Raw genomic sequence first — 14,231 nt, forward strand, 5'->3', positions numbered from 1 at the left:
CTAATTCAGTTAAAAATTAGGGTTTATGCTTGCCAAGGATGTGCCAGGGAAGCTGGACAGAAGGGAGCTGGGATTACTGGCATGTTGTAGCTGCCAGGTAAGTGTGGAGGTGGAAGAGGTTGCCAACATCTAATCTCGGCAAACACTGAGATTAGATCTGGGCTAGGATTGTGATTAAAATTGCTTCTAGTCAAGACCATGTTTGATTTAAAATCATTAATGCTGGACTTCAGGCTTTAAATGTTAGCTAGTAAATATTTCACATGAAGTTTCTTAGAAACTTTTACCCTATATTGCAAACTTCATTTTTGTTTTTAAAGTTTTGCATTGTAAATTTGCATTGTAATGCCAGTGATTTCTTTCATTTGCTTCCTAAATCTTTCCCCTGCAAATATTAGTTTCTTATATATTTGCATTGTGATGTTCTTTATATAACTGCCTAAGTGGAGCTCATATGACTGAAAGAAAGTAAATAATTAATACTGAGTCTTACTCTACTTTGCAGATCTTATCACTCTTAACTCCTCTACTCCTTTCCTTTTTTTTTTTTTTTAATTTAAATTGTGGCCACAGGCAAAACTTAGTTGCATGGTATTGCAGCACATTATTGTACTGGTATTTTAGTAGTAGCTACATTTGTAATTTGTAAATAACCAACATAAATTATTTTGTCCTGTATTAGTACTGCTTCTGATGCTTTATATGAATTAAGGAATCTATGTTTCTCTTTTTTCTTTAAGAAGTAAGTAATTACTACTACTATTTCAATATCTCCTATAATATGCTTTCCTTTTTAATTTATAAAATCTAAACAAAAAGCACCCAACCCCTAAAAATAGATGGGGAAAGAATCTTGGACTTTTTTCTTCCTTTTACATATTTCCAGAGATTTACAACTCTAGTTATTAGATGGCCTAATGTGTCTCAGAGGAATAAAAAAAGTAGGGCCAGTTTGAACTGATCCTTTGTTACTTTAACAACTGTCATGACCACTCACATTTTACTGTGTTACTGCAGTTGACAAGAAGATCCCACATATGTGTAGGGAGAAGGATTAGCACATTCAAGTGTGCTTCTAAGAGTTACTTCTAATTTTCTCTCTATAAGGTCTTCTGGAAATACTTTTTTTTTGGTGATGTATGTAATTATCTAGTTGCCACTAAAATGACTGCTTCTGCTCTTAGTATTCTTTTCAATGTCTTTTCTTTCTTTCTTTGAGGAAACATAGAGTCTTTCTAAAGTAAGAACATGCCACAAAGCCCTTGGAAATGTGTGGTTCCCAAGATGTGTGTATCTGAACTATGAAATAGTTATCAGGAATAAAAGTATGGAGTAGCTTCAGCTCAGGAGACTTCTATAAATTTTTAAGTGGTAGGGAAGAGGCATTCAGAAATTGATTAAGTAATAGGTTAAAAAAAAGAAATTTTTTTACACAATATAGGAGTGGGAGATAAAACTTACTGCTATGCTGTTAAGAGGAAAAAAGTGATTTGAGAAAATTATTTTGGTAAATTAGTCAGAGAGGACAGATGCAGACAGAAACTTGAGTGATGAAATCCCTGCTGCAAGCATCACTCTAAACCTGTCATATTTCTTCTCTCCATAAGCCTGAACTGTTGACCACTGTCAGACAAAGGGTACTAGACTAGATGAGAACTTTGGCTTCACCCAGTGCAGATATTCTTGTGTCTTTCTGTCATTTCCTTGCTTTCTCAATCCTAGAATAAGAAACCCAGTGGGAATGTTACAAGAAAATCCACAGTTTATAGGCTAGTAATGAAGCTGGTGGGATTCACTTCTGAACTGTATTCAGAATTAAGTATTGTTCCCTATGATTTATTAGCTTGACTGCTCAAATGGTCTGAAACAAAAGTTTCTGGCTGCTCTCTACACAGGGCTAGCTGTTTTCAGGCAAGGTTGGAAGGAAGGAGGGAAACGATTTGTGTACAAGCTTTATGCTTGTCTGTAACAGAGGTGTGCAGCCTTTGGTTTGATACAGTGCCTTACGGCATACCCAGAAGAGACAGGGGAAAGGACTGCAGCACTTTTGCCTGTGCTAGGGCTGAATAAAACATCCTGTGTGGTCACTATCATATATGTAATTTCTTAAAGGTTCATCTGAGTGTTTTAAAAAAAAATGACAAAACTATCAAACCCAGCGATTTAAATAGTAAAAGGTTAACAGTTCTTAACAACTCCCTAAAAGGAGCCATGTCTGTGAATCCATGTTAAATAGCCGGGGAAAAGCACTAGAGGGCTCCTCAGGACCGTGTCTGAGATCCAGCACCTTTCCTTGAACAAGAGATGAGGAAGGCACTGGAATAGGAATACCCAGTATATTAAATGTGGAGGTCCCTGGTGACTGTCACTTGTCAGTAATGACCTGAGGACTTCGTTTAAAGCTTTCCTTTTTTCTCACAGAATGTGGTCTAAATATATGCATTTTTCTCCAGGTTGAGAAGACAAATTGTGTGATTCACATTATTTTCATGTTCCTACCAGTTGCTTTGAAGCAGCACATTTGCAGCTTACCTCTGATTTCTGCCAGAGGCTGTGTTACTTTCAGTGGCACTGCACTGAATAGTATGTCACAGTAAATACCCTGCACAAGGAGTAAAATGTTGAACATCCGAGTTCTCTGAACTAGAACATTAAGTTATAACAGTGTTTACTAAAGGAATGAGGGCTTAAAGTAAATGAAGATCAGACCCTTGATTTTGCCTCTTTCCTCCTTCCTTTTTTAATGTAAGGTCAGAGTCAGAAGTTCTTTGAAGAGCTGAGTGCTTTTAGATGTTGATATTCTGCTGTGGGATGGTAAAAATTCTATAGCAGAGACAGGTTGAGCGAGATTCCTTTTATGATGTAAGCTGCATGCTATAAATCTATCAGAAATGGAGTGAAGTGAACCCCAAAAGAGAAGTAATTTATTTCCTCTTCTCATTCTCCAGCTGGTGTATTCCCTGTGGTTCCAAGAGTTAGACTGGAGCTGAGTAATTTCACTGGTCCTGTAGGTAACTGGAGCCTGCTCATTTGTGACAGATTCTGTAACATAATTCTAAACTATTAATTGCTTCTATAAATCTGTTTTAAATTCAGCTAAATAGACAGGCAGTAGAATTTGAAGTTCTGATAGGGACCAACTGCCTTGCCTAAGTTTTTTTCATAATTTTTGCCTTAAAAAACCTGGGCAGCATGAATTTCAGTTTTCTTGTTTAAAACTTGTAAATAGATACCTTATTTCCATTTTGTTCAGCAGCATGGGAATGGTTGGCTGCCTCTTTCTCTCACTCTAGTGTGTTAAAACAGAGAATCCCCATAAGGTGCTAGTATGTCATCATAGCAGAAGATTTTTTAAAAATATAGTCTAAGCTCTGTCTGTGTCCTGTCCTTGGAGATTCCTCACTCCTGAGAGCCACTGGTGGCTTTTTTAATTTTCAAAAAGAAACTTACAACAGTATTACAGCAACGGTGTAGCTTTTATAATCCATTTTATGTCCAAGTCAGTTTAAAGGACTTCTGAGTAAAACTGATTATCTGTGCTTTGGAAAGAAGGGGGTGTACATATGCTATGAATTTGTGTATAAACAAAATACATTTTCAATATATTCAGTTTCTTTTTCTTTGTCTGAGTTGCAAAGCAATGTTTTACATTCCACAGCCTTATTACACTTTTATCATGAAGCATCATACAAAAATTCTCTTCAAAATTCCTTCTTTGTACAGATCGTTCTGTCCTTGAGAACGTGGTAGACAACGATCACAGATGGCAGATGTCAACCATATTGTTCAGTGCAGTAGCTGAAACTTTAGGTGCAGTACTGATGGAGACTATTAAAATTCCTCAATTCTATGATATAGATCATAATTTATTTTAGCGTTCTGTTTTAGGAAAAATGTATAGGAATGTCTTGAAAGTAAAAAAGGTTTGTTTTTTTCCTCATTATTATTTTAGAGACGTATTCCTATGTATCTCCTTTGGTTGGTGCCTTTTTTTTGATTCTGACTCCAGTGGGGATTGTCATAGCTGCCAAACACCCAGCTACCAGAACTGTCCTCCATTCAGGATGGGAGCCTGTTATAACTGCCATGATTATAAGCAGGTAAGTCTGTTTGTCTTTCTTTATAGAACCATCTGGATAGTCATGCTTATCTCTGTACATCCTACTTAACACCTGGTTGTACTTAGAAGGAACATTTAAGGAGCCTCTAGAATGTAGAGTGTGAATAAACAGTAATCTTCCCCAAATGAAGAAGTTACAAAGTCAAGTCACAAGTGGGAAAAAGTTGGGCAACCAGCAGTAGGCAGTGACTACTCATGGGTTACTGTATCTGTGACTGACAAGTGTGGCCTATCAAATGAGGGAAATGTGAGCTACTCATCTCCCGCAGCTGCCAATCAAGACTGTGCACTGATCTAACAGATTATTTAATCCAATGACAGTTATGAATCTTGGAAGTAGAGTGATTGCCTGATATTCTGTGGTCTTTCTTATACAAGAAGTCAATTTTAATAATAACTCCAGTGATAGTCTGTAGATTAGAATGAGTAAAGGGGAAAGGTGAATTGAGATGAAAACTGTAGCTTGAAGATGTTCTAAGATTGCTTTGTAAGTTTTTAAATACTAATTAACAGTCCTGCTTGCCTTACCCTAAATAATGTACTTTGTTTTTCAGTATTGGTGGCCTTATTCTGGACACAACTGTATCTGATCCTAACTTAGTTGGAATTGTTGTTTATACCCCAGTAATTAATGGTAAGACTCCGACAGGATTATGTGCTACTATATATAAATTGATATACCTTGGTTTCAGAAATGTCTATTACAGTAAATTTCTCTTGTGCTAATTAATATCTGGCATATTAATGTCAAGTTTTGATTTGGATGTCAGCAGCTCTGTATTGGAACACCTAAGAAGTGCTTCCTGTTTTTACTACAACCATTAGAACATGATAGAGAATGTGAGAAGTAGAATCCTAAAGTGTGCATTAAGAAACTGAAAGTGTAAATATTGAAGTATCATATTTAAAAATTAAATTATTAGATATTACATTGAAGCAGTTAATGGCTGGGGAAAATGTAGATACAATTTTGTCTCAAGGGACTTGTTTCCGAACATCCAAGGACAAATTTTCAAAACAGCAATTTGCTATTGATATGTAATGTATATAGACATAAGAGCTAACAAAGATACTACAGGTAAATAAATAAATTTCTCAAGAAAAATATATGTTGTTTCCAATGCTTGGCATGCACTTTCCAAATGTGTAAGAATGCATTTGTGAAAATTTGGTCCTTGAGTTAAGTGTTCTATCTTGTAAAAATAAGAATAAGGCAAATTTTATGAGCACAGTTAATATCTTATATTGGTACAGTTTGAAAATGCTTTTCTTTCCTTCTTTTCATTACTACAGGGTTGGTACCTATTTTGTTTGCAATAATCATAATCACCAGATCTGTTCCCACTGTATTGATGCCTAACTGTTCTTTCCCCTTTTTGTATTTCTCCATTTGATTTCTTACATTAGTTTGCACTTCTATGTATTGTTGATTTTAAAACCATTTCTCTGTTACCAAGATAATTCTGTTTTGACTTAAGTTGGCCCTTGCAAATTCCATATTGGTATGCTCTATTCTGTTTCCTAAGCCATGATTTCAATGAATTATGGCCACTTTTTTCCACCTTGATAACAAGATGTTAATAATGTCATTGAGTTTTAGTTTTGAACCACATTGCCCTGATATAATTAATTTTCCAGACATTGTTAATGGAAATAAAACATTGGATTGCACAAAAACATTTTGATAAGCTTTACTGCAGTTCAGAGTTAGTATATCTATTGCTGCAACCATTAGGCAAGCTGTTCAGTTAGTGGGAGAAATGATACTGTTTTGACAGAAGCCTGTTCTTGGCAAATTCATGTTAGCTTTTACTTTACAGATTTCCTATCTTCTGGGTGCTTATAAACTCTCTTTTTAGTAATTTGTTCTACTTCTTAATGGGAACATAAATTTCACTGATATACAGATTCTCTGTACCATCCTTTTTGATCCCCTTTAAAGATATATTTTCTGTTTTCTCCACTACAGCCCTCAGGTATTCTCTAACCTCCAAGATAATCAGTTTACAAAAATGGTCACTAATAATTCATGGATTGTTCATCTAGCTCTCTAAGGACTAAATTTAACTTATCCCCAGGCACCAGCACATATCAGTTTGTGATCAGGTACCATCATTTGTATGAAGGCAATAGACAAAAGGAACTGAGTCTTTCAGTCTTCAGTAGAGCATGTTGCTTGCTCTTCTTTCTAATTAAGGTCCTGTATTTAATTTCTTCTTACTTTTAACATGAAGCATTTCTGTGTTGCCGCTCGTGTTCCTCGCTAACTATAAATTCTTACACTTCAGCCTTTATGTCTCCTTGCCTGTGCCTTGCCTTTGTATTAAATCAGAATTACAAGTACTTGCATCTAACTTTTGTGTGCTCCCATTTTGATTTCCAGACACCTAAAAGGCAAGGCAGACATGTTGATCTTCAACTTTTTTCTGCTTTATATCTGTTGCTTTTCTTACAATAGTCCTTTTTGGGAAACCCACTGCAGTTACTTCCTAAGAGTAACTTCTTTTTAGGCAGGTGTACCCAAACCAGTACTTGTACCAGTGGTCCAGATGACATCCTTTGATTACAAAAGCCAACAACTGTCTGGTGATTGTTTCTTACTCTTCCCACATATGTTTCTTTTTTTACTCTAGTACAGTACCAGAATACTTCTGGATTTTCTTTACTGATTCCCTTATTCTAGACTTGTTACCTGCAGTGGGTACAGGTCTGGTGGATACATGCCTTTCTCAAGGCCCCATGCTCCTACCAGAGGTTCAGTAATGATGGTCTTTTACCTACAGCAGTTATGGACTACTCTTGTCAGTGCAAACTTAACCTTTTTATCATTTTTAGCTAATGACTGGACTTAATTTTAATTGCAAAGAATGACAGCTTACTGGAAACATGCCTCTAGAGAAAGGAGTAACCGTACTGCTTTATTTCTTGTTTTCTTTTATATCTTTTCTTTTATAAATTTATCAACAGAATTAAGGCAATGCACATGCATTCTTTTGAACTGTCTTATAGGAAAATAATAGCCAAAAGCTACATAGCCTTGGATGTTGAGCTGATGGGTCAAAAGATCCTTGAAGAATTAGGCATGTGGAAGAGAGGGAAAGCTGCAGGTATTGGAGCAGACAGGGAGAGAAACAGTCTTTCCAGGAGTCATGCTTGGCTCAGAATTATAAGAATAGAGGCATTTCTACTGAAAAACATAGAGAAAATATGTTCTGTATAGAGGATGTAGATTGGGCCTGTTTTATGGTACATCTGGAAGAGGAAATTGTAGGTAGGTGATTTTTTTGGTTGCTGTTAGATTAACCTCTCCTGGGTTTCATAATTCTCCTGACACCCTTTGATATTGCTGGTCAGTACAGTGTAGTAAACTTGGGTTTAGGAAGTCCTTCAGTTAAAAAAGCACATCAGTTGACGCTCATTTACTGACATAAAAGGTGTGTTAAGTGAATTAGCAGATGTCTTTTTACATATTACCATTTCAGAAAGCTTTCTCTACTGCTGCTTTACTGGCCTTATAATTCTCATTGTAAGCCTAAGTAGTGATAGGAGCTGAGGGTTTCCCCCTCAAAACGCTTTTAAGATGCCTTTTTTCTGTCTCTTGCCTTAAAGTTTGTTAGTCCTATGGCATAGAGAACCTGAAAGAAATCCTGTATCATATTGGGATTGTGTCCAGCCAAGTTCTGAGGGCAGTATACATTTGTCCAGGATTTCCAGCTGTCACTGTTTATTTCAGTACCAGTTTCCATATCTCACAAACCTGAATAATGTGTACTAGAAAGCTGTCAGGTGTTAGGCTTGCTGTGTGCACCATGAAGCAGCTTTCAGCCCGGTCCTGCCTAGATGGTTTGCATCTTCTTAGACATGACACAAGTTACTTTCATCATGTGTTACAGTGTGGAGCCATAAATCTTTCAGTTTAACAAATACTAGTCTGGAATTTGAGCAACCTCAAAGGTTCCTACCCCTATTAACAATAAGTACGAATATTTTCCAACAATATTAAAATAATTTTTAAGCGGACAAGTATTTATAGCCTGTTTTACTACTGGTGGCCTGAAGTATTTCACAACCACATTTTCACTTTTGCACTGTTAAACACATTTATTGAGATTAGTAATTATTTTAATTCTATCATAGAATCATAGAATCGACTGAGTTGGAAAAGACCTCTGAGATCATCAAGTCCAACCCTTGGTCCAACTCCAGTCCATTTACCAGATCATGGTACTCAGTGCCACGTCCAATCTCAGTTTAAAAACCTCCAGGGATGGTGAATCCACCACCTCTCTGGGCAGACCATTCCAATGCCTGATTACTCTCTCTGTAAAGATTTTTTTTCTGATATCCAACTTAAATTTCCCCTGGCAGAACTTAAGCCGGTGCCCCCTTGGCCTATTGCTGAGTGCCTGGGAGAAGAGACTCATGATTGGCTTCTTATTAAAAATAAATAAATAATTTTATTGTTTCAGCCTTTGTAGTACTTACAAACTACTTGGGACTTAGATGTCTGTTTGATGTACTGAAGTTCTGAATAAAATATCTAAGCTCAAGTGTGGCTGTACTTCAGTCTAGATACTCAAGTTAATCATTATGTTTTCTAATGGATGAGATTGTTGAAATTTGCAAATCCTCTTACAGCATCACAGTGTGTTGAATTTGGCTCAGGAATTGGAATTTGCAAGAAACTGAGTTCCTTTTGTGCAGGAAAAAAAGAGATAATACCTTAAACAATTATATGCTTCTGAATATGCAAAAGAAGTGAACTAAGGTGCAGTTACTGGACAGAGCCACTTGCCTCCCATTTTCAGTGTATGCTTAGAAAAAACATTGTGAGATATCTTCTAAGTATTTGCATTTCATGAGTTACTGTGCAATAACCAACATATCAGTAGATTTTACCTTGTTTTTATGCATCTTGAAGAACGGAGGTTCTACAAATTAATTCTGAAAACACTTGAAAATTGGAAATACTTTCTATCAAAAAACTTGCCGTTGCAGGCGGTTCAAAACAGTAATATATTCATGGGTAATATGAACCAGTTCTAATATTTCCTACTATTTGGCTGTATGTATTTTAAAAGTATTTACTGTCAGGAGGAAATAAATTTAGATCAAAGAACATGAGAAACATATATAAGAAAATTTAACACAAAACTTAAAGAATGTCAGTTGTCTAGGAGATGAAAATTAGGCTTATGTAAGGGTAAATTGAATGACAGACTTTTAGGTTTTTTGGAAAGATTTTGCTGTAAAGTGTTTTGGAGAATATGAAAAGAAAATATCCAGAAACCATTCCTCCTCAAAATATAAAATGCTGTATATTTTAATCTCTTCTAGCATAGTTATACTCTGAGTTTTCCCGCAACAGAGTAGTGCTTTGATTAGAATATAACAATTGCCTCAGACAGTTGAGCATCTGAAGTTTGCCTCTGAAAATTACAAGGGAAGACATTAGTGTACCTTTATGGTAGTAGAGCAGTTTGGCTGAGTAGCAAATAATTTTTGTGCATCCTGAATTGGAAAGAATGTGTTAGTCTCAGAAGGCACTTACACTCTGCGAGAACTATTCAGTCTTTATTTTGGCATCAGTAAGGAGGAGGGCTTTGATTTTTGATATTTACTTCTGACACATTATTGGGTGATAGTTTCACTGCTTTTTAGTTGTTAACCTGTACATATAAACTTGCATATTCTATGCTATTAGGAACATGGCATCTTTCTTGGAAGTCTTACCTGTACATTTTTAAAAAGATTTCAGTAATCATTAGTTTTCACAACACAATTATATCCAGAATATTTTCATTTTTTGACCCTCGAAGAACAATTTTTTTATTAGGCATTGGAAATAAAGCAAAATGGAAGATAGGAGAAATATGTATGAAAAAACTATATAAATAGGTAGCTATTTAAGGTAGATTTATAATCCAAGTATTTCCCTTGCATAAAACATGATTTTTTGAAGTTAGTGATAGGGAGGTCAGGGCAAAAATTCATCTTGCATTTTCTGAAAGCTAATATGATTATTCCAAAATTTAGAGCTGTTGGTCACCATTGTAACTGAGATTCTTTTGCTTCCTTTTAATTTTTTTGATGCAAATGTTGAACTTCAAGAAAGACTAATTGACAAAACTGTTTTGAGCTATGGATTGTGCTCAGGAGTGTGCAAGAGTGGGAATATTCTTGCCTTCCTTCTCTTGATAGATTTACAAGAAAAATTAATTTGGGAATTATGTTGGCCTAATTCTCTCCTTATGTAGATATTAATTGATTTTGGTCCCTTTGCAGAAGCTGTGTTATAGGTGCTTGGGAACAACACAGTATTCTGTGAGTGATTAATCTTTCTCCATAGAACTGGATTTCTAGAAGTCTTTAATCTCAATGGTTTGGTTTGTCTGTTCATACACAATTATTTGTGTGCCCCCATCATGCAACTGTGATGTCGTGTGAAGTCTTGTGAACAGTTATGGTACTGGTCATTACAACTGAGTGTGTTTTCTCAAACATAGTTGGGAGGAAGGGGTAGATTTATTTACTTCTTTCTAAAATCACAGAAGTATTTATGTTGGAAGTGACCTTTTGAGATTAGTCCAATGCCCTGTGTGAACAGGATGCAATAGAACAGGTTGTCTAATACTGTGTCCAGTAGGGTATTGAATATCTCCATAAATGAAGGCTCCACAATCCCTCTGGGCAGCCTGTTCCAGTGTTTGACCACCCTCATCATAAAAAAGGGAAAAAGGGATTTTTTGTGTTCAGATGGAATATTTTGTGTTTCAGGGTTTTTTATTGCCTTTTGTCCTGTCAGTGAGTAGTAGTGAGAAGAGCCTGCCTCTGTTGTCTTCATTCCTTATCTCAAGTATCTATACGCATTCATAAGTTCCTCCTGAGCCTTCTCCAGGCTGAACAGTCATGGGTCTCTACCTCTCCTCACATAGAAGATGTATATATATCTACATATAGAAGATGCTTCAGTCCCAGTGACCCTGTGTTAAGCTCACTCCAGTTAGTCCATTTCTTGTACTGGAGAGCTCAGAAATGGATGTACTGTTTCAGTTGTGGCCTGACCAGTGCAGAGCGCAGAGTATGCTTGTGATACTTTTCCTAATTGGAAAAGGGATTGGGTTGGACCAAAGGTTGGACTTGATGATCTCAGAGGTCTCTTCCAACCCAGCTGATTCTATGATTCTATTCTAATGCAGCCCACAATGCTCTTGTCCTTTGCCATGAACGTGGGTTGCTGTGTCATGATCAGCTTCTTGTCCTTCAGTACCCCATGTCCTTCTCTGCAGAGCTGCTTGCCAACCAATACTGGTGCATGGGGTTATTCCTACCTAGATGGAGGAGGATTTTGCATTTCCTTTTGTTGAATTTCATGACATTTCTCTTTGACCCAACTCTCAAGCCTATCTGGTTTCTTTCTGAATGGCAGCACAGCCATGTGGTTTATCAACTACTCTTCCCAGTAATTCCTGGAAAATATTACCCTTTTTCTCAAAAGACACCGCATAACATCCAAGGTGAAAAACAACGTGGTGTGTTACTGGGAGCAGTGGTTGGTCTCAGACTAATCCTTGTCAGCAAGGCCCCTCCAGCTTCCCTCAACTTCTGGGTCTTTTTACCTGTACTGAGGGCTATGAGTTACAGGTTTGCTTTGAAGTATTGCTTAAAATGCATTAATGTAAAGTACCTTTAATGTGGTTTTCCAAATAGCACAGTTACTTCTATTATTAGAAAAAAGTCCCTTTTCCAGATGATGATAAATAGAATCATGCCCGTAGGCCTGTTTGCAAATACATGACATGGTTTTGGCTCTACTCAGAGCATGGTTTTCTGTGCTTATTAGACAAAAGAGCTGTGATAACAATTTTCAGAAGAAATATTCTTGCTTAGCTCTTAACTGCCTCAATAAAATGATGAGGTTTTCAATTTTGTTTTAAAGTCGTAAGTCAGCATGACTTCTTTGCACTTTAGCAGACAATGTCTATTCTGCTTATTGACAAAGTACCACTTTCATATTGAAGTTAAACACATTTGCTGTTCTGAGAGGAATGAAGTAACAGTTGCTGGATTTTGCTTTTGAAATAAATTGTTTTCTTGTGTTGTGCTTCTTATGAGAATGAAAAGAAGCTAATGAAGTTAGTCTTTGCAAATTTAGTATTTGCTATGATGGCTGCAATAGTGTTTTCCAGGATAATAAATTTCTGGATTAATTAAATGTTCATGGAAACAGTAGTCATATGTGTCTACAGAGATTTTAATATGAGCAGCTACTGAGCACATGACCATTTTATGCCATCAGAAGATGTTGAGAAGTTATCAGTTTTGTGTATTGGCATCTTGTCAACCTACACAGTTTTATCTGTATTCTGCTTCTTGCAGGGATCTGATTAATCTGGTATAGCTAAGATGGTAACTTCACATGCACAGTAGCTGCTGTTACCAAACAAACTGAGTATCTCTGTACATAGTGAAGTGATTCATTCAATGCAAGCACAACTTAGTTCTCTCCATTTTCCCTCTGCTTTCCACAACATCATCATTCCTTTTCTGTGTCACTGAGTTACTGGCTGAGCAAGATGCATCATGCCTAGCTCCAAGCTAGGTGCTGACCAACCAGCTGGCATGCTTATGCTTATGCCCTTAACTATATAATTCATATTATTGCCTTTGTCTCACTGAGGGCATGGCTTTGAATCTTACCCTTTATTTACCTAGCCACTGTTTCCTTTTTGGTAGCTTGTTTAACCATTCTTGGAGGTAGTTAGCATCTCTGTCCTTGTGTCAAAAATGGTTCAATTTGACCCCAAGGTTCAAAAATAATAATTGATAGGTCAGTAGGTAGAAGTAAAAGGCAGTGTCACTGCCCATCACCATACATTGTTGGCTGGTGGAAACTGGATGTATGGATTCTAGAAGCACTTACACTTAACCTGCCTATCTTCTGTGAGTTAAAATTACACCACTAATATTAGATCATTGATACTCAGACAAAGGAAATTTAAAATAATTTTGCTTAATATACAAGTATTGCATTTCCAGTTAGCTAAAATAGATTGTATAGGTTCAATGTGGCTGTAGTTACTCTTGAAATCACGCTTCACACTGGATGTTTTGGTTGGCATGTCACCTTACTTTGCAGAGCAGGTATCACCTCCTTTTACCAGTGTTCCATGGCTGGCCAGTTTGTTTTTACACTCACATTTAATACTTTTCAATAATTTCTTGTTATCTACATGAGTAATAGGGCTTGGGGCATACTTTCTCTAAATTATGATTATAAAGATGAAAAGTCTTGGGATTAATAGCTGTTCATCAAAGGATGGACAACCAATCTTACCCCTCCTTTCATAGACTTGTCCATGTCTCTGTTGTCCAGACAGTTTTTTTAACCACCATTTCAAGTGGGCAAATTTCCATTTTCCTTAATTCTTTTATATCACTCAGTTTCCCTTGTTATTAACTAGGGGAAAATGTCCAGATCATCTGTCATATCTCTGAGTGTCTGAGTTTGTTGAAAATATAATTATCAGTCCTAAGAAGAAATTACATATGTCCTAGGAAATGCTTAAAATCTAGGAGGTTTGTGCCGATGTGGTTTGTGGTTGCATTGCTACAAAACTCAGAACAGCCATATTTACTTCCGTATTTTATTTCTTTTTGTAGTGCTATAAGAGATACAGTGACAAAATAGTTTACTAATTTTTCCTTTTAATATTGTTTTGAATATATCAGTCATTGCAATTGTTAGCCTGCTTGTAATTACCCATATTACCTTTATGTCCTCTTTTTAACAGAAATTGTTTCATATTTTGCAGTCATATGGTACCATCCCCAGCTTGTCGCTGTATTAGGAAGCAGTTTTACATAACACATTTTTATAATTCAGTCACAGAAATTTTCTGATCCCTATCCAAATGTGCTGCACTGATCCTTAATTTTATTTCTACCTCTCTTTCTGTACCTTATTAGTCAGAAATCTCCAATTTCTTGTTCTCAGTCAAAGGACAGACTTTGGGCCCTACTTAGATTGGTTTTAATCTATTTAATCCTCTTTTGTTGTTCAGATAAATCCCTTATTTTACTACTTTTTTTGTAGTTCATCTGAAAAAAA

The 14,231-nt window shown here is 36.3% G+C and overlaps 1 protein-coding gene across 3 annotated transcripts in view; it reads left to right on the forward strand.

Annotated features, from left to right (window-relative positions):
* The window catches only part of SLC41A2 (solute carrier family 41 member 2), a 51,500-nt gene that overhangs the window by 22,165 nt on the left and 15,104 nt on the right, over positions 1-14,231 (forward strand). For all 3 annotated transcript variants that reach the window (XM_071551046.1, XM_071551049.1, XM_071551048.1), the window contains 2 exons: positions 3,953-4,100; positions 4,675-4,754. In XM_071551046.1, the coding sequence (XP_071407147.1) occupies positions 3,953-4,100; positions 4,675-4,754 (228 nt within the window). The remainder of the gene's footprint in view (positions 1-3,952; positions 4,101-4,674; positions 4,755-14,231) is intronic.

The sequence above is a fragment of the Pithys albifrons genome, chromosome 3, assembly GCF_047495875.1.
Source record: "Pithys albifrons albifrons isolate INPA30051 chromosome 3, PitAlb_v1, whole genome shotgun sequence".
Lineage (NCBI taxonomy): Eukaryota > Metazoa > Chordata > Aves > Passeriformes > Thamnophilidae > Pithys > Pithys albifrons.